Source organism: Notothenia rossii, assembly GCF_949606895.1.
Source record: "Notothenia rossii genome assembly, chromosome: 3".
NCBI lineage: Eukaryota > Metazoa > Chordata > Actinopteri > Perciformes > Nototheniidae > Notothenia > Notothenia rossii.
In genome coordinates, this window is record NC_136901.1 from 28,140,234 (window position 1) to 28,165,198 (window position 24,965).

Genomic DNA, 24,965 nt, shown 5'->3' on the forward strand with positions numbered 1-24,965 from the left:
ATATGGTCTCTGTTGAATTGGATAAACGTGGCTGCTCTTTTACACTCATTCATAGAAAAACATTGTGGGGCTTTTGTTAGATTGTAAAAAAGTTCAGTGGTATGTGGGAACGGGGTACTAACAGTCAGCAGTGGTTTTTCTTAGGATGTGGTTGTTGTTTTTTAGTCTGTTATTCACAGTTTAATGTAAGCAAAGTGAGTGGTAGGAGTTTTAGGGGGCAGGTGAAGTTAAATTATGGGAGTTGCTCTTCAGGCAAGAGAAAGTAAGTGGCAACAGGAGGTTGCAATTAGCAAATTAGTTTGCTTTTCATAGGGAAATGGTCATTAATGCGGTGCTTTATCAGACCTGTTTCCTCTGTCTGCTGTCTCTTCAGTGCTCCGTCCTGATTTATAGCCCGACTGCTCTTTCTCTCTCTGTTTCTCTGCTTTTAGTCAGACACAAACACACAAAGTCAGCCACATAACTGTGTTCTTAGCAACATCACCATGTGAAATAATCTAGTCTGGTTTTTTAAGAACAATTCAAATTTAAAAATCCTGTAAGAATTCTGCAAAATTCACACAAATCTTAGTGTTTTCTCTCAATCCTGCCAGTATTAAAGGACCGCCGTGTAGTATTGAACCTTTGAACCTCCTGTAAATCAGCCTGTCCTCCTTCCCTCTTTCCTCACCTCCTGTTTTCCATCCCTCATGTCCTCAGCAGTGTGTTCCTCTCAGCAGAAAGCCATAGTTCTCCTCTCTGGCTAATCAGCTTCTCCTCTGACCCCCTTGGCTGCAGGTTTGGGGAGGGCACTAGCTTGCATATATGGTACACAAACAAACAATTAGAAGCAGGCATACTTTATTTATTGCCTAGGGGTAAGTCATGTTTCACAGTTGTTAATATACTGTTTTATAGTTAAAATACACACATGCACAAACACATGCATTGATATGTATTGAAATGTATATTGTGGTTATTTGTATTTATTTGTTATTCTATGCGGGGAATTGAACCAGTGACCATACGCTGACTCTCCAAGCTAATTGCTGCCCAAGTGACTAAGTCACATGACATTAATAACTACTGAACTTTCAATGTTGACTCTGCATCCGCTTCATGAAAGGTCTCAGTGAAAAAAACACTAAGCCAGATTTATTTTTGTTTGATATCGAAGCGGAGCTGTAATTTGAAACATACGCGTGGCTTTGAACAAAGACAACTATGTTCTCTTCCACTGCACCGCCTTCCCAATCATCACTGTTAAGGACGCTGCCTCATTTCCTCTTATTTCTCTCAACTAGTGATTCCGATGAAAGGCAGAGGTTGCCGAGCCAAATGTGAGAGATCGTCTTTGGTGGTTCTCCCTCACTGAAATCCATTCACATACATATGCCTGGATTTAATCAAGCCTGCAATATCAGTGTTAACACAACAATGCTAATTAGCTTCCTGTACAGTATACAGACCCGCCTTAATCTTTGCTGGCAATCAACATTTGCCAGACATTATTTAAGTGATCGAAGCTAATGCACAGTTACATTCAAGATCAACTGACAAATGTGTCCATCTGGTTTCTGTTCCTCGTTAAATCGTTAAAAACATGTACAAAAAATGTATACAGTTTCCTTTAATGATATATATAATAATTTCAGTTTTACTGTGACTGCAAGCCCCGATAATGTCCAAATACATTTGATGGAAAATAAGTAAATTGTAGCTCTAGCTTTCAATTATTTTCCTTATCAATTCATCTGTTGATTATTTTCAATATTTATCAATTAAATGGTCGATAAAAGATCAGAAAGTAGCGGTAACATGTCAATCCCGGTTCCTCAATGTCCAAGTTGATAAAACCAAAATATATGAACTTATAATATAATATAAAACAGATGAAAGCCTGACATCTCCATATTTGAGAGAAAAGTAATAAACTGAGATTTATTTTCTGACAATTGACTGATCAATTAGGCTGAAAACGAAATAATATTCCACATTATTGGCTTGACTGCTTTGGAATTCAAACTTGTTCATGTTTGTATTTAAGGTAATTTATTTTAAGGCTTAGCCTTTTTGGTCTCACGTGACATTATTAACATTAACATGAACCCAATATTCCAATATTTTCCAATAGGCAGGCTTTGAGAGCTTGTGCCAATATTGCTTTTGATTAAATAGAATAGATGCTGGAGGACGATTGTGTTTGCACCACGCTTCCTGCTGCTGCTAGGATTTTAACTCTAGAGCTGATTGTCATTATTAACTGAGCCACAAATGCCACTTTAAGACGGAAGGTGCCTTTCTTTTGACCGCAGCCATCTCTGGACTGTGGAGACTCATTTGTAAAGACACTGAAATACCAAAGTACCACTACTTCCCCTAACCAGGCTTTGTGCTGCTTTGAAGATTGCGAATAACAAGCAAGGTCATCGGAACATTTGAGTTTTCACTGTCTTTCTCAAGAACACTGTAATCCTCCGCTCCTTCTGTCTGCCTGTCACTCTGCCTTGACCACTGGCTTTACCTCCTTTGTCTTCTAGCTGCTACAAGTTGCTTAGGCATTATCATCCTAATCTTCATGATGTTTGTTTCCTCAGTGGATAAGTATTGTGTTTGTCCTTAGCTACGGGCTGAATTGGTTTTTGCATATTTTCCTATTGCGGTGATGTTGTTTATGAGTGCAGATGCAATCAGGTCCCTTGTTGCTGGTAATGTTGTATATTGACTTTGGAGATGTGAACATAATTGTTGGTTTTTCTATTGTTATTTTCTTAGTAGCTTTATGGAAAACATACGTTTGTCACACAGCAGGATATAAAGTCACATTGAAATTGTACCACATCTTTCATAATCAGATATATATAAAATATATTTCATCCTAAGGAAGATGTGTTTTCTCCAAGACATTGATTTTTGTAATCTTAGCATGCACACGTCCACCCTTATCTGCTTTATTTGTCACATGTTGTCCCCTGCTGCTTATCAGGTGCATAGCTGAGTTTAGATTGATCCACATGGGTTCATAAGATTGAAAAGCATCCCTAGAAACTGGAGGTGATTTGAGTTGGAGGCTTCATGATGATTTCCTGGCAACACAAAAGGCGCATTCACACCGCAGTACTTTTCCCACAAAGGTTCATGAGAACTTAGTTCATCAGAACTCTTTAGTTCACAGATCACGTTCACACCGGAATAAGTCCCTGGGGTTGGATTACGCAAATGAAGCCGCTGACGTCACTTCTTCTTCTTCTGCTTTGGGTTTACTGGCAGGCCGCAAACAACTTCACGGCGTATACTGCCGCCCAAAATCCCCGGCCGGAAGTCCCCGGTTGTTGGGGACTGGCTTCAGTAGTAAATCGCCTTCCGAGTAAATCACCAGAACGCCGACACCTCCTCATCTCCACCGCTCCCATGTTTTATTTTGTGTTGACATAAGTTAGTCTCTCTGCGTTTCTGCGCTGGGATAATGCTAATAATGCTAATAAAATGGTGGCTTCACAACACTTTTTTTGAGTTTTACGGGGCGTGGTTTGCAATCCGCCCAGCCAATCAGAAATATAGCTCTTTTCTCACAAGAGAGCCGCATGAGAGTCTCTGCTCTCTAGCAGGGACGGAAAAGGGGCTAAAAAGGTTCTCATGAACTAATTTGAGTTCCGGCTCTTTTTGGTGTGAACGCCACATTTCGGAACTATATCGGAACTAAAGTGGGAAAAGTACTCCGGTGTGAACGCGGCTATAGTACATATCACTTATATTATATAAAACAATTTGCAGAGGAAGTTTAACAGAACCATTATCAACATGATCAACTGTGTACATGTTCTCTATGCGCCCAAAATGAAAAATGTATAATAACACAACTAGCATGGTAATATGCCTTTGCCCCAGTGTGCCGTTTGTTTGAAGAAGACACTTTAATCCTTTTATTGGAAAATGGGAAATAATCTGTATTGTGCTCCAGAGAGGTCATTCATAGCTGCTTCATCTCTGAATGTATTGCTGTCAAAGATTTAATGTATAACCTTTTGTACAATATCATCCAACTTTTCTTGTCTCTTTTGTTGCATTGGAAAGGATGGATGATGTGGCTGGTTATTACCTTGGCTAGGAAAGATCAGGCCTTATCTCAGAAAAAGGCTAAGACGAGATATAGCAATTACCCTGGAGAATTGAAATGTCAAGGCAGGTTTAGCATTTCCAGCAATAGAGATTGGATTCCAGACATATCTCCAAACTTTGATGAAGTAAGATTTTGAAGTCTGCAGCATGCAACTTCTCTGCAGCAATGGGAAACCGCACAATCTGTCTTAATAGTGGATGCAAACCAACAATGTGGCTTAGTTTAGTGAAGTCATATACTATAATTAGTTTGCTCCTGAATGACCTATTGCAAATTAAATGACCTAAGCTTATGGTAATATTCCATGCATTTCATTTGAATTAGTAATCAAACCTTTGGTTATGGTGGTTGAACGGGGCCAAGAGAATGGGGATTAATTAATTTCGAAGGGCTTTGGTTTTAATAGAACCCTTTTCCTCGCTACTTTTATTAGGTCAGCCATAATTACATTAGTAGCTGTATAAGGTAATTCCATTCAAATGTGCTATGGTCCAGGAACTTTTTGAGAATAAAGTCGGTCTTAAAAGACAGACAGGAGCACAATTAGCATTTTAGAAGAAAATAAAAAGGCTGAAAGAAATCTGTCATATATTATAATTTGATGAAGCCATGGGTTTCATAAGAAGAAAAAGATGAAGGTTATCACCACATGTTTGACTGGTCCGTCTAAAAGTTTGTGTTCCCTCACCCTCTTAAGAGATTTGAAACCAAGTCCAAACCCCTTCTGCTTACATGCAGCTGTCACCACCTGCCAAAGAATTCAGAAAAGCGGAGTGGTGAAGTCAAAACAAGTCGTGACCTCGTCTGAAGCATCTAACCTCTCTTCCAGGTCTCTGGTGTTCTGCCTTTTTTTTGCACCATGGGAAGCACCTGTCTCCCTAACTTCCCCTAAATACACTCAGGACATCACCCACGGCAGTTGAGATACCCTTAGAGGAGCCTTTAAAGGGAAGTGCAGAAGCTTGGAGAGTCTATCCATTTCGCATATGCTGAACCATTAGTGGACAAGACAGGAACAAAGCATTTTCAGGGGGACATTTAGAGGGTTGAAGGAAATGTCTGTGGTGTGGGAAATGTCAGCTGTCTGACTGCACCATGAATGCATCCTCAGAGGGGCTTGATGATGGGAAAAAAGGACATTAATTCAGTCTTTGGAATTATATTTGAAAGTCATATGCCTCCCATGGAATTATTTTCTATCCGTCGGATTTGAAAATGTTATTATTTGTCTGACGAAGTGGCCCTCAAACAACGAGAAGAGTGTTCCCGAGAGGTCGCAGTGATAAAAGACAGATTCCACTTACATCCTCTCCTGTCTCTGCACAGTGACTGTGTGTCTGTGGGGGTGAACCTTGAGTAAAGACAGGTTGCTTAGGTTGGAGACTCACGTGGAGCTCTGAATTCCCACACCCTGCCTGTGCTTCTTTTTCCTTTGCATCATACGCCTGGCACCGGCACAAGCAAAAGCAGGACCCATGATCTAACCCCAGCTACCCACTCCACAAATCACACAACAACAACGGGGTGAAGGGGGCTTTTAAATGTCGGGGGTGTACTCTTTACCCTCTGCGGTGTTTCACATGCGTAATGTCTTCTGGCATCGTCACAAGCATGTCCTACGTCTTGTTACTGTATGTGACAGGATAACAACTGAGCTGTTTACTGATCGTACGACAACACGGAACAATTGCACTATTATGTGCTTTGAGACAGCTTGTACTATTCCACCGCTGCTAAGGGAGCTGTAGACAAACATGAAGAAGTTTGGGGTACATTTAGGCCCCTTTGACAGACACCATAGCACTTTTTAAAAAGGCATGTGTTGGATTTGTCTAGCACTTATTCCATTCGTTTTAAATCCATAATTTTACCTTTTGGGAAATACTTTTGTACAACAGTTAGATGAGAAGATCACTCTCATATAGATTTGAGGAATATAATGCCACATCCAGAAGCTAGTTTGATTAACTTAGCCTTCTACCCTTGTGGTAATGAAAGTACTTTAAGTTGATTGTATTGCCTTTGATTGGACACATTTCCCTGCATGAAAAAAAAATCTCACTTTCAACACTAAAATATGAATTCAAATTATAAACACTGAAAAGCATGACAAATGAAATGGCATCAACCATAGAACAGTGATGTCAGACACGTTGTTAAAATAATGTCGCTGTGTCAAGATGTATGAAATATGCATTGTGTCACGGTCACAGTGAAATGAGGTAAAACGTTGTCAAAGCCCGCCAAGGCCCAGTTATTAGCCCGGTCCAAGCCTGGTTCTGCCAATAAAGGCACATTCAATCAAAAGTTATGTGGAAAAGATTGTTGCAGGAGTATTGTAGTGTGGCTGTAAATTGTGTGTGTGAGGCTCATTATCAAAGGGGCCTCCCTGGCAGCGCTTTGGCATCGGGGAGCCTGACAAGCGGGGTCTCACCATCTGTAACTGGGGTATGGAGGCGGCAAGGGGGAGGCCTTGTCCCTTCCACTGTGTACATGCATTACAGAACTTTTACTTTTTGGGCTAAGGCCAAGTCTGAACAAAGTTTCCCAAGCTTTATTGGAAACGGTGAAAAACCTTTGAATATAGAGGCTGGAGCTGCAGGGAATAGACACTTCCAGTTATGGAGCAGAACGAGGCATTTGGTGCATCAGCAGTAGGGAGAATTCATATACTTTCCCCATGGGGTCAGTAAAGTGCGCGGCATATGCCTGATGCATGATGACATATTTAACGCAATGTGGTGTAACACAAAATATAACATCCAGAGAGTCTGATTCAAATGACTACAACCTACACTATGGCCTCTTCTTGTTTTGTTTGCTGGGTTACGAAAAACTTATTTTTTCAAATATTTGTGGAAGGTGTTTCAAGGGTTCAAGACATAACACAATCATTTTTGCAGGGTTACAAATACACAAATAATCTTCACTTTTTTGAATATTGCATTTTTGCCTAGGCAGAGGTCTCCTTCCCTTTTGCTCCTCTGGTTGTATTAATAGTTCCTTGTTGCTATGTTAAATGCAATGGCTATAATAATGAGTTCTGGCCACAGCAGAAGCAGGATACCTCTCATGTTTGCTAATGCTGTCTGCAGGTGAAAAGAGGAATGAGAGATACTCTGCTGCAATCTGGATATGTCACTGGAAGTTTCTAAACTAGAGGACTCTTGCCATTTCTGATTGATTTTCTGTTCTATATATTAATTGATCAGGACAATTAGACTGAAGCACAGAGACGTTTGTGAGCATTTGTTAGGATGAGTGCCAGAAAATAATTTATTCACCTAAAAGGAACTTGTTGTCAACATGCAGTAAATGCCATGATTTGGCACAAAAAGAAACAGAAGAAATGGCTGCCATATTATAATTTTCCAATACTCTGCATCCCTTCAGCTGTGGTTCCTTCTCGACCTTGTTGCAATTCAAGCTGTCTGAATCGAGGCAGCTGTACTTCAGGCTTTAATCCAGTAGAAGCACTTTGATTTGGTGAATTGTTGCACCCCCCAATTACCAAGCTGAGGTTATTAGGGTGTCTGTGTTAGCTTCAGGTTATAAATAACTTGCTAATCAAACTATGGTCGCATCAAATTACTCAGACAGAATTGCAAAACAGAGCTTATAGTCTCCCAGAATATTTTTTCTATCAATTTTAATCCATCATGGGAATGGTTGACTGCCACGAAAACATAGTAATTACAGACTGTAAATACACATAATGGCTATAGCAGATGTGAACCATAAATACTTTTTTTTTTATTTCATTAAAATCTTAAACATCATAACTAAAAGATTTTAGGTTTTGTAAACCACCAATTTAATCTTATTGGCATCAAGGAGTTTTGCAAGCCAAATGCAAAAACAGTTTCAACTAAAACGTGCCAAACGTATGCGTTACAGTGTGTTATCTTTGAATTACAGTACAGCATTCTGATTGCCATAAACCCACTTCTTCTTCGAATCTTCATCACCTGTTTTTAATAATACCCATCTGTAAGTGTTCAGTGTTTACGTAGATCACAACTGCCTTAGCACGCACGAAGTGATCCACCAAAATTACTGCCGAGGGCCTCTGTTCATGCACTCCTCCAGTAATGATTGATAAAGTGGAGCTTTTGGAAAGTGCACGCTGCCAGGGTAGGTGTTATATGTAAAACATCACAGGCAGTTAACCAAGCGTCACATGACAACACTGCTCAAGCACACACAGTTGCTTTGCATGAGCAGTGTTGTGAGAACTGTTGGAAGGCAGATAGATGCAGCATCTCAGAGGCTGATGGATTTCAGAGAGGATTGTCAGGGATGGCTTGATGCTGAATTTGGACCAGAACATCTTCACATGCAGGCTTGGAATAATTGAACCTCTCTTTAGGAGTACAGTAACACATTGCTTCGCCTTTCATCTGCTGCCCACAAGTGCAAGGCAGTGACATGTTCTCATGGAACATACGCAGCAATAAACAGCATAACATGGCGATTGTAATGCGAACAGTATGCTGCCACTCGAACGAGTAATTGACTTCAGCAGACCTACAATCAGTGCCCTGTTGGCAGAAAGAAAGCTCCTTTCCCGTAAGAGGGTCCAATATTAGGACTTAGTTTGGCTTTTCCTTCTGTGTCTTCTTAAAGGCTGGGCAATTCAATCTCAGTCAAACAATACTAATCTTTTTTAAATGGGCATGTTTTAAGATAGAACAAGATTAAAGCCGTCAACACAAACCGTAGTCTAAATGTATTTCCTCCGCTTCAAAGAGTCTTAAAGAGTCCTCGGTTATCACAGCATCTCTGAGGATGTCCCTCTTTATTACAACGCTCAGAGCAAAGGGCCTTTTACTTTCTGCGAGTGGAAAGTGTGTGCGTGTCACGTGTGTGGTCGAATTGATGTTCCAGTGGTTCCCGACTGTAAATAAAGAAACATGCATATGCTACTGTCTAATCCTATTTTCATTAGTGTTTGGAACTCAAAGAGATGCCAGTTACGGTACTTGTCACTTCTTTTGGTCAGAAAAACGAATCTGATCTCCACCCAGAAAGTTTCTATTTCAAGTCCAAAAGTTTCCTCAATCATCTGTGGCCCAGTTCTGTCTTCTAATGAAGCGACCGAAAGCTTTGTAGTTTGATTAAACGAAGGCTTGGTGAAAGGTGACAGCAACATACATGTTCAATGCTCTGTAGACTTGAAAGACTCATTCAGATGAAGCAAAATAACAAACCAAAGCATAACAAATGCAGCGTAGGAGCGCCTTAAGTCGAAAAACAACTCTTGTTTCTTCTTATTCTGTTTGTGCAGCGGCTCGTTATGCCATGATGAAGGTAATCCATAACAGAATGCCTTCTTGGATCCTTGTGGACACACACAAGCTGTAATAAGAATAGATTTGTATCACTGCTCCAGGAGCTCAATAGCCACATTGTACTGTATGCTGAAGGATTTCTACTTTGGCTGGGACTGGAACAAATGGGTGGCCTGAAAGTAGCATCCAGGTTCTGCTCATAAGCCATTGATGCAAAGGATCCTCCGCTGCACTGCTGCTTTTGTTCACTGTTTATCTAATAACAATTTCCCCTCCTTTCTTTTTGGCCGTGGTTATTAGTTTTTTTTTTTCTATTTACTGGTACAGCCCGCCTCCTCAAATCTCTTTTGTAAATACCTCTCATTCTGAGCTCAGGGTATTTGGTTTGGTGCAATTTCCTTGCTGCCAAGGTTAAGCGAGCAGGACTAATTGAATCTTCCATGTCTTCTTATGATTTATGTTGGAACGGGATAGATTCAGAGGCTTGATCTGCTATAATCTCTCTCATTACGGGAGATGTAAGAGGAGACGATTGTCCGGTTTGATTTAAAACGTCTGCAAATCTCTCATAACCACTTTGATTCTGCTCTGGTCGATTGTTCTGTTCGGCTGCCAGCTGGACTCTTTGCCAGATAAGGTGGACAATACACACACAAACCCACTAACTCATTAAAATGCCGCAGTTTTTTTTTTTAGGGTAAAACCGAACCATAACAGCAAAGATCAAATGATGTGAGCCTGTATTTTCTCAAGTTGGCTGCTGTCTTGATGTCTACCCTCTGCATAACACAAAGTGACTCCTCTCCTTCATCCTGCACACTAATGGTTCTGTCCACTTCAGAAGGGTACAAGTATTCCTCTGATTTACTATGCAGGCTCTCCTCCAAGACTTCTGACTCACTTTCCATGTTTGCCGTGGTTCACCTTGCCCCCCCCCCCCCCCCCCCCCCCCCCCCCGCTCGTATTATGACCCGTCCAAACATCCCGTTTTACTGGAAATGTTTTTGGAGTTTGGAAATGTCACCTTTAACTATGTATCTATTAGTGTTACGTTGGCAGTTAGCATGTTCCTAATTCATGCAATTATAATTACCATAAAGAAATAGTTCTTGGGGAAAGACTTTGCTTTCTTGCCAAAAGACAAAATGAGAAGGATGGCAGCTCTCATATTTATTTTGTAAATGAAAGGCTACAGCCTGCAACTAGTTAGCTTAGCATAACTATTGGAGACAGCTAGCCTGGTTCTTTGCAATGGTGGTAAAATGAACCTAAAACAAATGAATACACAAATAGAAACAGAAACAAATCTGTTTGATGTCCATTAGTTGCGTTCTCCAGGTAATGAATAGATTATTTCAAGGTTGCAGTGCATATGCGAAACGGGCTTTAATGACACAAGAGTCATGAATATGTCCTACCCAGGTGTCCACTAAAACCATCGTCCTTTATCCGTCTTCTGAGGGGCTCAGTCAGGGTTAAGTGTTTAGCTCAAGGGAACTTTGAAATAAGAAAGTTAAGGGAGAGGAGAGAGTTTCTCATTTACTTTCTCCACACATTCTGTATTTTCACGGACAGTCTGGGGATTTAAATTGACAGCCTTCAGCTTATAAACCTGCATTCGATCCGTTTTCTCTAAAACTCCTGTAATGTCAGAGGAAAACTTATTTTAAATATTTATAAGAACTGCTTGTATGAATACTATATGTACGTCTTAGTATAACTGCAAGGCTGTTTATTTCAAAGCAGCTAATGACTGGTTTTGAGGACAAAGCCGGTTGTTAGCACGCTGGTATTTGCAGCTTCTTTGTTAAACCCTTCAAGATCAAACGGTAATAAAAACAATGTGTCCTGATGAAGAGCTGGGCCTCCTCCCCAGCTTTACTGTGGCCCTCCAACCACCTGAAACTACAGGTCAGGATTATAAACTGTCCCTGGAGGATGAGGCCCCCCCCCCCACTTCTTTAACCTTTGACTTGGTCAGTTTGACTGACACTCGGAGAGGAAACATGATGCGGAGGTGCTTGGCCCGAACGCTTTCATGACTCTCTTTGTTGTCCTTTTCTTGGGAAGAGATTGTGTTCAATCTCCTCCGGTTCTTCCTCATGCGGCTTTGTGTTTCCGTGCCTGGCATTTCTCTGCTGATCTCCATCCGAGTGTATGATTTGATTTGCATTTTTCTTACACAAACTCAATGTCATCATTTTTATTTAATCTAACAATCTTATTATCTTATTAAGTCCCAAACATTTTGGTTAATACAATTACACTCATGCTTTTGTCCATATTACGTTAGGCTTTCTCAATGTTTTGGTTATATTTGCATGGTGGTGTGTGCCATGTGTTTGATGTGCATGACAGCAGCGGAACGCTATTCGGGGTCTATGCGGATTGTTTAACTCACACGTATTCCTTTTCTAGTAAAGATACACATCTAAGATTGACACGCTTTTATGTCTGTCTGTTAAAGTCACAGTGAAACAGCATTTAGAGTGTCTTAAGCTCCTGTAAAGTGACATATTTATAATTGTAAAAGTAAAATACAATGGGATGCTGAGAGACGATTAAAAATAAAACGTTGGACAGAGACAGGATAGCTTTTACCTTATATTTCCAGTTCTGCACTTAATGTGGTAATGTGTCAGGATTGTACCATTTCCGTGGAACAATTGACTGCATTTAAATCAGCAACAAGGTAAAAATAGTGAATTATCGTTTATACCTGTTTTATAAAGGTCCCCTGACTGAATGCAGCAGAATTGCTTTTACACCACGTACTGCAGTAAAAATGAACAAGATGTATATAAAGCCTGTTGTTGTCGGCTATGACTCAGCTCCGGAGGTCCTGCTTGGAACTGCGATTGCTTTGTGAAAAGATTGCCCTCATTAAGGGGAATTAATGGCTCACTAAAGCTAGGAAAGGTGCATTGGTTTGTGTTTTTTAAAAGGAAACACTGACAGAGTCTAGAAAAACAGAGGCTTTGTTGATTTACAGGAAATTGTGGCTTTCCCTAGCAATTAGAGGCGTGTGGCGCAGTGGGTAGAGCAGGTTCAAACCCCACTGCAGTCAGCATGTCGTTGTGTCCCTGGGCAAGACACTTCACCCCAAATTGCTCCTGTGGGGATTGCCCAAGTATTGAGTATGTACGTCGCTTTGGATAAAAGCGTCTAACAAGTGACACGTAATGTAATGTAATTAATTTGCACTGTAGCTGCATGTTTTTTCTTCTTGTGGATCTATATTTTCTTACTAGCCATAGTGGCAAAAATTACCATTCTCTGTGGTCTGTAATATTTTCTAATAAGAGTGTTTCATTTTGATTTCGTCATCTTGGGGATGTCTTTTGGAAACTGGAGGATGGATGCCCTTCCCATGACAGCTTTGAAGAGGGGTTTCCTGGGTTTGGGAAAATAAACGTTGAGCTGGCAGACTCTCCGCTGACAGCTGGATAGCAACACTTTATTTGCGTTTCCACTCATGAAGGACTTGGAGACACAGAGCTCATCTGCACTGCTTTTAAGGAAGCCATGAAATTCGGTATTTAAGTCACTTTATCAGGGATTTGCGATATTACGGCAAACGTAATGTCTGTTTTAGACATGCGTGCAGACATATAGGCGTTTTCCCTTTTTATCCTGCCAGCGCTTTCACAAAGTGTGCATGTTATATAGGTTCTAGAGAGGCAGACGATCAGTTGTACTGATATCCAGATGCTGCGTGTGGTAACTGTACACCTACCTGTCCTACTGGAGCATCCACCTCGCATCTCAGCCTGTCAGCACCCGCTGGTCTGCGGAGATGAGGCCTTCTCAGGCTGGACTTTACACTCGCAGATAATACCACATCCGATGTGACATACTGCTCCATTGTTCTGCGGTTCTCCGTCGTGCTGAATCGAACAATTGGACTGTATTTTCTTCCGCCTGTTCCCAGCAGAGGGCTACATTGGAACTCGTCTTTAGTGCGGGCAGTTTTGAGAGTTCAGTGGAGTATTTTAATTTTGATGAAATTCTATTTTCAGACTTAAATTGCATCAGTCCCGCTTGCTCTTTCACTGAAATGATAAAAAGATCCCCTTGCTGTAATTTCATGTCCATTGCTGGAGTGAAACAACCGTGACATCTGCCCAGACTGAGTTTTATATGAACAGTGAATTCAACAACTTCACGCAGCAGACTCAAAAACTCTCCGCTCCAGACTCTCTGCTTTCCAATTTGCTCTTAAACCCTTCATCCCTCTTCTATTCTGCCCCCCCACCATAGCAGCCTCTCGATCATATATTTTCCTCTGCTGTTGACAAGATAGGGTATCTATGACATAAGAGCCTCTCCCCGTCACGCTTGCATGCTCAAACTGTTGCAGGAATAATCCAGCATAGGTCATGCAGTGCTCCAGTAAACACCAGCCTCAGACCACCAATGCTGGCTGATAGGTTAAAAGATAGTGAAAGTGAAGCCCTTTAGAGCTGTGGGGATGAAATATAGCTAAGTGTATGAGAAAAAACAATACTGCACCCACAGCCACAGATGCCAGATCAAAGGGGAAGGAAACCTCGGTGAAATTGCAGTTTGGCAAACTCAAAACAATGTCAGTATATAGTTTTAGTTTAGATCAAATGTCTTCTAAAAGCTTTTTGTGGTGTCTTACCGTGCAGACAGTTGTTTTGTTCCATTTGTCGAGGTTTTGAGATATCTGATTTTGGGATTTGTGCCTCCAAGAATATTGTTTGTGCGTTAAAAGCAAAACTTTAAAACCACTGAAAATGTAGCATCAAATAACATAAAATAGTCATAATTTAGTAGCCATTTAAAAACAGTGGTTTTCTAAAGTTCAATAAAAACATATTTATCACTTTTCCAGGAGTTTAACATCAACTCCATGTCGTCTTGGATTTTAGAATCAAGCCTTTTCTTTTTCCCATAGTCAAGTAAATCATTTATAAATATGAGTTTATTTAATATTTTAAGAATGGAAAACATGAATTTGTAAACATTATGTGACACCAATTAAAAGGAAATGTATAAAGAAAGTGCAAATTATATTATATGAAAATGGTATGTGTTCTGCCTAATCCCTAAAAAGTACCAGATATATAGCATTTTAAGACGGTGTTACTTTAGGTGCAGCAAGAGTGTTGGATGATGTTTATTCGGGCAGAGTACCAGCTTATTGGAATATTTCAGGAGTGTAATAACATTTTCGACTTGAGTGCAGTCGGCTTTCCTCCAGTGACTTCATCTTGGTTGAGGAACTGCAACGACTGTCCTTGAGTAGTCTGGGGCCCTGCGGTCCATGTTATATTGCCCTGCGTGGCTAAATCCATCTGCACATGCACCACAAACCCGTAGCACACTGCGCTATGGCTCACACATCCCTGCTGGTGATAAGGTCAGCCAGCAGTCATGTCATTCGTTAGCAGCAGGTATTGGGTTACACATGATTTCAATGTGACATCCAATATCCACAGAAGTCTTAAACACTGATCAAGAATTTCACTTGAACTTGAACAAGAGAGGGCTCATTTGATGCTAACCATGCACTCTATGTCCCATTTGACTTTTGGCATCTCGCTTGACAATTTCTTCCAGTGACCAAAAATGCTTCTGCAACTATTTCAGTTATGCATCACCGCAGTGCACGTACACGGGTCTATGTAATACTATTCATGTCACCATCAGTATGCTCGGTACAATATTCGCCAAACACACACCCATGGTCGGCTTCTAAATCATTCTGGCTGGAGTCATATCGCCATGTGTCTTCATGTGCCATTGGGTCACATTTTAAAAGGATTCTTCCAGCATAAACGATCAAATGAAGTACACAATTCAACACACTAGTTTAATTTGCTGCCATCTGCATCTCAGTTATTCAAGGTCTAATCAAAGATATTGATTGACTACCAGTACTCAGGTCAGAAGCTTAAATCAGTCACTGACTGCAGTTAATCAATTTCCGCTAGGTTATGGCTGAGGTTGCTTTCTCCTCCGTGTGTATTTGCTGAGTGGATTAATTAGCTCCTCTTCCTGGCTCTTCCTCAGGGTTCAGTCAGATTCCACAAATCACACCTGCAATGAGACCTTCATCTATCAGTTGTGGATGTTTCTGTTCAGATAATAGCATGCGTCCATCTTTGACTGGTGGAGGTCGATGGTTCAATGCAATGTGACTTGACTGTTGGTTATAGCTGGCCAAGCCAAGCTGGGCTCACTTTGGTGTTTCCCGCTTTAATTTTAAAGGTCACCTATTATGCAAAATCCTTTTTCATGTCTTTAATACATAAACATGTGTCCCCTCTGTGTACAGAGATTCTGAAAGTTTCAGGAAAAAATATTTGCTCACTTTTTGTCCTGATCCATTTATATAAAAATGGGCTGATCAGATTTTGGCCACTTTATGATGTCATAACGATTTTTTTGGCTTGTGTAACCATTAGCCAATCAGCAACCAAGGTAACCACCTTATCACCTGAATCTCCTCCTAGAGCAACATTGTGGGTTATTTTAACCAATTATCTCGCAGAGGGCCGTGGGGAGTGGCTCCTTATTTTCATCTAAAGTAACAGACAGAGAATCAGCACTTTTGAAACAGGGCTGAAACAGAGGGGATTATGGGATGCTGCAATGATCTGTTTGGTATTTCGAGCCAAATACTTCAGAGACATGTTTTGTATATATCTGAGACCTATAATATATTGATGAAAAACAGTATAATAGGGGACCTTTAAGACATGATATTGTTGGATTGTACTGAAATTATTAAATATTAAAAAGTAACCCAAAAGTAACACTCACTTGCATGCGAGTGTAGGTTATGTCCTCAGTCTGCGACAAGGCTCTCTGATAGAGCCGTCAGAATGGCTGCCGGTGCCAATTTGACTTGCAGCAGAAAGCGATGGGACTTGGCCGATCGATTGGCTTATTACTGACCTCCCCTCGTCAAGGAGTATGTTCTGCCTCCATCACGACCGCAGTCAGTACTGCGGGAGGATAATTGCAGTGTGTAGCTCACGGGGTGGGTCTCAAGTATCCCAGCACTGTGTCTGCTGCCAGAGGAAAACACATTGATCTCTGAAGGTGATGAAAAGGCTCTCTCAAAGGCCCTGCTTCCTCCTCAGCAGCGGTCCAGCCTTGACACTGAACCGGAGCAAAAGCGCAGATGATCCATGCCTGCCTGCCAGCCATAGTCGTATCCATGCCATTTGTCTCCTACAAGTGTGTGTTTGACAAAAAGCTACAGAAAACTGATGATTTTACAGTCCTGTGTGTTGGTTTGTGTCTAAGTTTAAACAACTGCAGGACTGTAACTCAATCAATGCAGAGGCTCTTAAATGCAAACACACTTGAATTTTCTGCAATTAGTGCAACACTGAGCAACTATTTTTTTACTTTTTAATACTGTGTTAATGGAGCCTGTAGCGACGGACAAATTCCTCGCATCGTAATGGATCGACTCGCTGTTTAATGAACTGATAACTGGCATCTGGACAAACGCAGAGCAGGACCCGACCCACACACACACACACACACACACACACACACACACACACACACACACACACACACACACACACACACACACACACACACACACACACACACACACACACACACACACACACACACACACACACACACACACACACACACACACACACACACACACACACACACACACACACAGGGGCATCGCCAGGGATTTTGGGCCCCATGAAAAGATATCACATTGGTTACTTAAACATTTTTTTCTTAATGTTCTAAAATTGTTTGGGACCCTGTCACGGGCTCTTAGAATCGTCCTAACTTTTCACCCCCTTGTGGCACCCCTGCACACACACACACACACACACACACACACACACACACGCACCAAATGGACATATTAATCAGAGATGGGCGGAATGAATTAATTTAAAGCAACCTCTGACCACTGTACACACATAGAGGCGCTTGCAGAAAGTAAGCATCATTAATTTTCTTTTTAAATCAGTTGCCGTTCTCTACATCGTAATAAATGCTGCCTCATGTCATTAGTTTCTGACATTAACACGTGTCCTGATGGTACTGTGAATTAGTTTCAACGTTATCATAATGATAGCAGCGCTTCATTATATAATAACGCTGTCTTCTCATGACGTGTTGTAATTGTAAACTGCAGAAGGGAGTTTCATTAGAGTGTGTGGAGCAGGCGTCACTGTTCATTACCTCTCGTCGTGACTGTTTGTTATATTTCATTTAGCCCCTAATCAGCGAGATGTCTTTCTTTACAGCTGTTGTATAAATCAAACTGTAAATTCCCAGCTTACTAATCATACTTTCCTGAGTGCCAACGTAAACACATGTCAATCTACTTATGTTTTTATTACAGCTAAATAAAAAGATTTTTTTTGGGGAGATTCATATTATTCACACAATGGAAAATCAGCAAATACTGTACAAGATATTTAGTGGTGAAAAAATCGAGAGCACTAAAAGAGTATAAAAACTGTCTTTACTGGGCAACAGAATAAATATAGTTGGGAAGAATTATTTAGGAAATGGCTATAATCATCCTATTTATTCAGGAAATGGTTACATTTGAAAGTGCAGCTTGAAATAAAGATAATGAAGATATATGTCACGGTATCAGGGAATAATTTGAATTACCCTTTTCCTGTAGACCGTTGTTTCTCTAGGTCAGGTTGGGAATCAAATTTGTGTTTTGGGAAAATTAAAGTGAATTATTTTCCAGGATTATGAGTTTATAAGTGTTGCCAAAACCTCTATAGAGTCAAAGCAGACGTCTTAATCTAACACTATGCAAGTAGCTTATTCTTTACAGGTTAACAGACCATTATGTCTTATAATCTATTTTTTTTTTTTTGCTTGCAAGAAAAATAACCTGCACAGCATGGCTCCTATTAAAAGCACTCAGAGAACCACTGGCAGAGTTTATAATAGGGTTCCTCTTTGAAATTGCTCGACATTACTTCCTAACCATGCTGTAGTCTGCTCCCTGTATCAGATTCCTGAAATGTGGAAAGTTACCTCCAATTTCCACCAGTTGAACTTCCATTGACACAATGTGTTGCTGTCTTTAAGTGCATCTCAAACATCCATAAATCTCATGTTTGCATTAAGAAAAAAAGTCCTCCTGTAGAAAGTGTGTGCTGGTGCTTTTGTAGGACCTTTCAGTTGACCTTTTCTTAAAGAATAGACAACCATTGAACATCATTTGTTATTTTCTTATGTTAAATAAGCACATCAAAAAGGCCAGGTGAACTAGAGCAGCTGTCCACTGGTTATGTTACCAACATTCAGAGAGCGATGTGGAAATGTAAGTGCCAGCCCAGACTTGATATTAGAGAAGATCTGTTTTTTGTCTCTTAAAGACAAAGGGTTTGAGGAAGTAAGGGATTAGTTAAAGTAGTGAAGGTCAGTCCGAGTACTTCCTCTCGGTGGGTCACAAGTTCAAGGGGACTTTCCTTTTTCACTCAACAATACGCATGACTCAAGAGGATTTTAAATCGTGTGGAGACACAGTCCAGATCTTCATCTCGTTGAGCTGTTATCTCTTGACTTCCTAAAGTCTTGAATTGGGTGTTTGTGCGGGAGACACACAGTAGCAGTTTGTGTAACCTCAAAGACCTCAGAATTAGATGGAGTAATTCTATAAAGCATACATAATCGAAGTAAATGCACTTAATCAGGAGCACACAACTTTTTTTAAATGGAATAATCATTCCTTATGCAGGGAAAGTTGGGATTTTAGCCTTTGCAGACCATTTACATGCACTAAAACCTATAACACACTGCAGGAAAGGGAAAACCCCCAAAAAGCATAAAAGAGCTTCTTTGATTCGTTTAAAAAGATAACACTGTATGATTTAAAGTCAGTTGTAACACCTGAACTAACATGTTGAAAGTTAGCAAGCATACACAGAGGATGAATGGTTGAAAGCTAAGTAACCGGTTTATATTTCAGACAGACAACTATAAGTAATACATTAACGGTTGAAGTAAATGTCAGTATATTGCGAGACGTAATCTGTCACGGTATAACCAGAGAGACGATTGTGAAATCGATTGTTAAATCTTGAGGGGAGTAATATAGCAGGCATGACATTTTATGAGAAGAATATTTTCCCTCCATAATCCAGTTGAATAAGCGCACATATTCCAAAGTCATTGTGCTGGAGCGGCTCCCTGTGTTCGCTGCTAGATTTTGCAATTCACATTTTGACAACAATACAAATGCGCTCAAAGATGACGAGAGCGGTGACATTTACGGATGAGGCAAATTGTAAAATGGTGGTCCAATTTCCATTTTTCCCCTTGGACAGTGGACCCACTGTTCCATGAATTGGCATTTTATGTATTGATTTATTCATTGTCATGCAGGGTAATGGGGATCTTGGATCTAAATTGTTGTGCTCTGTGCCAGACGTCTCCACAAAAGTGTACTTGTAAAGTAATAAATGATTGCTCGGAAGGGAGCCAGCTTTTGTGCAGCTTTAGTTCCGCCGACCTGGATACCAAAGTGTTTCCAGGTTTAATAAACTCATCCATCCATGTTGTGGGATCAAATGGACTATATTAAAGTCAGTTTTGACTAAATCGTCCTAAATCCTTGGGATGCTTGTAAGGAAATTGATCATCAGATTTATAAATGCAAGTTTCAGTCAACCAAGGCTCCAAGTTTGAGATGGCCAAGAATACTGTATCCTATAAATTTGATATACTGGAGACAGACAGAGATCAAATTGAAGAGAGACCTTTTTTTCAACTGTGGAGCTGATATTACTTCTACATGGAAGCAATCACAACAACTGGATAATAAGAAAGCAAGTTATTTTATATAAACAATTGAGAATAGAAGAAATTGCTCAATTAGGCCTTTTCCAAAATAGCTGCAGAACTTTGTAAGCATTACTACATCATCCAAAGACTTCAACAGTTGTGTTTACACCTGAAACTGCTATTGGAAGTGTGGACCAATATGACATTTCTGACAAACATTCACAATGGGCATTGTATCTGTATGACTCAGTATGGTAAGCGTATGATGCTTTTGACACCCTTGAAATAGGCTGGTTATTTACATTTCAGCATGACAGAGAGGCAAAGTAGTTTTAAAAATAACCGTGGATATTTTTGATTATTCAAACATGATTCTTTTTTTTTTAACGTTTGGCACTATGATGATCTAAACTAAAAGGTTTTTTCTTGCATGGTCCGTAGAAGGTTTAGCCTCTTGGGTTCAAAATGTGTTTTTGTATAAGTAAGACGCACACTGCAACACTGTGTCCCTTAATAAACACCATTAACATATTTGAATCATCACTCAACAACAAAAATTACACTCTGCTGAAAGATTACAAGAACTCGGAGAGCTGAGAAACAAAACAATTTTTTCAAGTTACACGTGTCATCTGATATCTTCAAATGGGATAATGCAACATTTATCTCACTTGCAGAAAACATCTGAATGTATTCACGCTTCCTAAAGTGGCATTGGGGTTTTCTGAGGAGTCTAAAGCCAATTCTCCTGAAACCTGATTTATGTTAGTTTGGAGCTGGTACCCAGTTTGCTGTTTTTGGCATTGCTTCCTTCTGAGGAAAAGCTTTATTACGCTGCGAGAGAGTGGTCTGATTATGTATATCTAGCTCTGAAACAATGCTTGTATTGTAAATGAGTCAATCTGAGGCTGGTTCACTTGAAACTGATTCATTTGGAGGAAAAAGAGAAATGGAGCAGATGTGCACCTCTGTTAGCTGTTCAGGGCAAATCAATGGCTGATGGATAGTGGTCAAATGCAATTGTATCTCAAATGGAAGTATAAACAGAAAGTTTATCATGTCCAGCAATGCGTAACTTAAAAATAATGTTGCAAAACTAGCTTCCCAAAAACAAATACAGTCATGGCTTGAAAACAGCGTGTTTCACAATGCTGCCAATACCATGGGATTCTTTCCTGTCAGGCAACATTAAAATTACTATTTTTATCAGTGTTCGAGGTTAGAAAACATTCTGCGGGATGTAAAAAATATCATGCTGTTTTACTGTTTCTGAATATGGATACATTTTGAGATGGAAAGCAATGTGCTGATGGTTTCATGCTGCTCTGACAGCTAACCTGGTGCCATTCACATCACAATCTCTTACCATCATAGAATGGATGCTATAACGATGTTTGATGGGTCATAGTATTAGAGTAGTAGGACCATTTTCAATCACATTTCATATCTCTTATGTATGACCTCCACTGGTGATGGGCAATATGATAATACATCATATTTTGGTGGTAGTGGTAGAAAAGTCAGCAAATCCAAAGTCAGTATAACTAGTTGTGGAGATTACACAATCCGGATGCTCGAAATAACACAAATTCAAAACACATCACCACAGGGGCCATTTTGATTTGTCTGACCTAGAACTTTGTCCGACCAAACGTCTGAATCAAGTTCACTTTGATTTATTTCACTCGCAGACCAGAAAGCTGTTGAAAAGGTTGAAAAGGATTGTTCATACTTGCTGACCCTCATCATGGAAATTCCTGCCACATTTCTTTCTGAAACCACTGTTTCCATGACCGTACTTGGGATGCTGTGAGAAAAAATAGCATGCCAAATCAAATGTATTTGAGTAAGAGAGATGTTTTGTGTTGACGGGCAGCTGAAGTTCTCTCAGTACTTCACAGCCTATGAGTTTCATTTGATTTAAGATCAGGGTCCTCTCCATTGGTTGAAAAACATCCGAAAGCTTCTTTTGATCAGCCCTGATAGACTATAAGTTATTCTCACTTGTCTTATAGACTGACACATTTTTGTTGGACTGCTTTCAGTTTGTTTATATGGGAATCTATCCTTACAGTCTATAATCAGAATATAAATATTATGATGAATATTGTGAATCACGATGATATCTGAGAATAATGGTAGATATTTGTGTGTGGACCGCAAACTCCCATATGGGGAGTGTTTGCTCAGCAGCTGTCAAAAACACACCACCAAAATCAGGAGTAACGTCACACAGAATCTTCCTCTAAAAGTGTCATTTCAAAGCAAGCTATGATTAAGTGACTGCCAAGTGCAGGAGACCTCTTATGTTTCTTAAAAAAAAAACTAAAAAACAAACTTATGGATGTTAAATCAAGTAAAGTGAGAGTTAAGCTCCACCTGTGGTTACATACTTCAAACTGAGCCCGGACCCTCGCTGGCAGCGCCTGACATTATCCTGGAAACCGTCCAATAGGAGCAGAGTTGGAGCCAAATAGTGAGATCAAGTTGAGGGCTAAGCATCATACAAAGAGTTGTGCAACACCATCCTGCTTTTTGCACCCGAGTAAGGCATCTGTAGTGTTCTAATGCAGCCAAAAACGTATTAAAATGCAGTGCTCTTTTTCTTTTACAATTTTCTTTTATTCCATTCCCTTACAGCAGCAGGGGTGTCAAACTCAAGGCCCGGGGGCCAAATTCGGCCTGTGACTTGATTTTATGTGGCCCCGCAAGAGCTTGCAAAGAATATAATACGTTTATTATACGGTTACATGCCACTTTACAGAAGCATGTTGCCCATAAACTACATGTCCCACAATGCATCTCGTTTTGTGACATGTGCACTGAAGAGACTTGCAATTATTTGCTCTGGACTTCTGCTTTCAGACGTAGTTAATTACTAAGTTATTATCCTATCAGATATTAATCCAATTCAGAGGCAATAATGTAATATAATACATTATTTTATATATATATATATATATTATATATTTATATAGTTATAACCGGCCTTTTGAGTGCAACCTTTATGCGAATGTGGCCCACGAAATTGAGTTTGACTACTTTTTTTAGCACAGTATAAAAGTCACATCCTAGGCAATTATTTGCATTCTCATCACACACTTTTTTTGCAGTCCTGTAATTATCTCGAACATGACGACAATATACTTTTCTTTGGCGCTACCGGTGTCAAAAGAGTCTTCAAAGCGATTTGCATAATAAGTCTTTACAGTATTGTTGCTGCCTGAAATGGGATCTGGATATTTCCTGTGATGCAGAACCACACAGGGGAGAATGTTCTCTCGTTATATTAACTTGAGTCGTTTTGATCCTGACAGCTCCTTTTATGTTCATTTGAAAGAGAAATGTTCCTTCCTACATATTATCCATTCCGTTGCAAGTTGGCAAGTCCTCCCGAAATGTACTTCTGTGTAATCACAAGAGCCACCCTTTTAATTTCCAGCCAGTCGAAAAGTCATGGCTTTACCCTTTTGGACTAAATTGTGAATGGACACGCTTTTTTCTTTGGGCGGAGAGCAAACAAAATGCCAATGCCTGAAAAATTGTTTCCAGCTGCAAACCTCAGGGAAAGACTGAATGCATTGCTGAGAGGGAGAGGTCGTTTTGAGCGCGATGCTCCCAATTTCCAAACTGAGAGCTACCTGCTTACAATGCGTTGCAGGCAAGTCGTCAACATGTAAAAGCTGACAAAGCGTGTAATTGTTTTACTCACCCAGCTGAGCTTTACCACATTGATAGTGTTGACAGGAAAATGGCAAATAGGAAAACACTGTCTAGATAAACAAATTAAAAAAGCAGGGCGTCCGAGGTGAAAGGAAACCCTGAAAAAATGAAAAAGAAACAGGAATGACAGAATGAAACGTACTTCTGTGTGCTTTCTTTTAACAGCTCGGCTTATGTAAAGCCTAAATACTTAATGAACCCTGAGATTTCCAGGTGTTTGTTGTCCAAACAAATTTTTCAGTGGCTTTTCCTCATCCGTCTGTGAGAATACTCGAGGAAACTTATGAAACTTATACAAACAGATAATTAAATGACTGACTAAAATTTATTATATTCTTCTTTTTCTTGTTGCAGGACCTCCGGGAAAGCGAGGAAGAAGAGGCCGCAACGGAGAAAATGGTATGCACATTTGTGTGTGTTTCAGTGTGTGTGTGTGTGTCCAAGTCTCAATCCAGAAACATTGAAGGAATAATTCAGGAGGACATCAGCAAATCATACTGCAGTTACAATCATGTAAAAGTACACTGTATATCTCTGGAGGCCAAAATAGGTTATGGGTGTGTAATTTGTGGCCTGGTGGTTTTCAGTGTTCACCCGGATTGTTTCAGCTTCACTAGATACACTAAATTTCCACAGTAAAGCTGGGAGAAGCGGTGGGGTTCAGGAATCGAAGTCCTTGAGTATCTTTGAGAAGGACAAGTGAGAACATGTTTTTTTGGCAAAGAGCTGTATCTAATCTCAGTCTACCTCATGGTGAAATTGATAATTGGCTCTATAGTGTAGCAGCAGTGCATCAGAGCCAACACTTTAGAACTACCTCTGTAGAAAGAAATTAGAGGGACAGGGCAAAGCAAGTTCTTCATGTTACGTGAGGTGGAGTAATAATGGAGCACTTTGGTTCCACAACCTAAGAAACTGAAAAACAAACATGTTTCTAAGGGGCTAAGAAACTTTGATTTGCCACCAAAGTGAGCTGCTTCTTTGTAAAGGTCCCATATTGTAGAAAAGTAAGATTACATGTATTTTTATATTATAAGCAGGTCTATGTGCTACTATATAAACACTGTGAAAGTATA

General features: G+C 40.1%; 1 protein-coding gene across 1 annotated transcript in view; it reads left to right on the forward strand.

Moving 5' to 3' along the window:
• LOC307032858 (collagen alpha-1(XXV) chain-like) overlaps nt 1–24,592 on the forward strand; it is a gene marked incomplete at its 3' end in the record, with an annotated part of 73,437 nt that extends 48,845 nt beyond the window's left edge. The window contains exons 3-4 of the mRNA XM_079671138.1: nt 24,244–24,288; nt 24,477–24,592. Of these exons, the coding sequence (XP_079527264.1) occupies nt 24,244–24,288; nt 24,477–24,592 (161 nt within the window). The remainder of the gene's footprint in view (nt 1–24,243; nt 24,289–24,476) is intronic.
• Nucleotides 24,593–24,965: the final 373 nt, after the last annotated feature.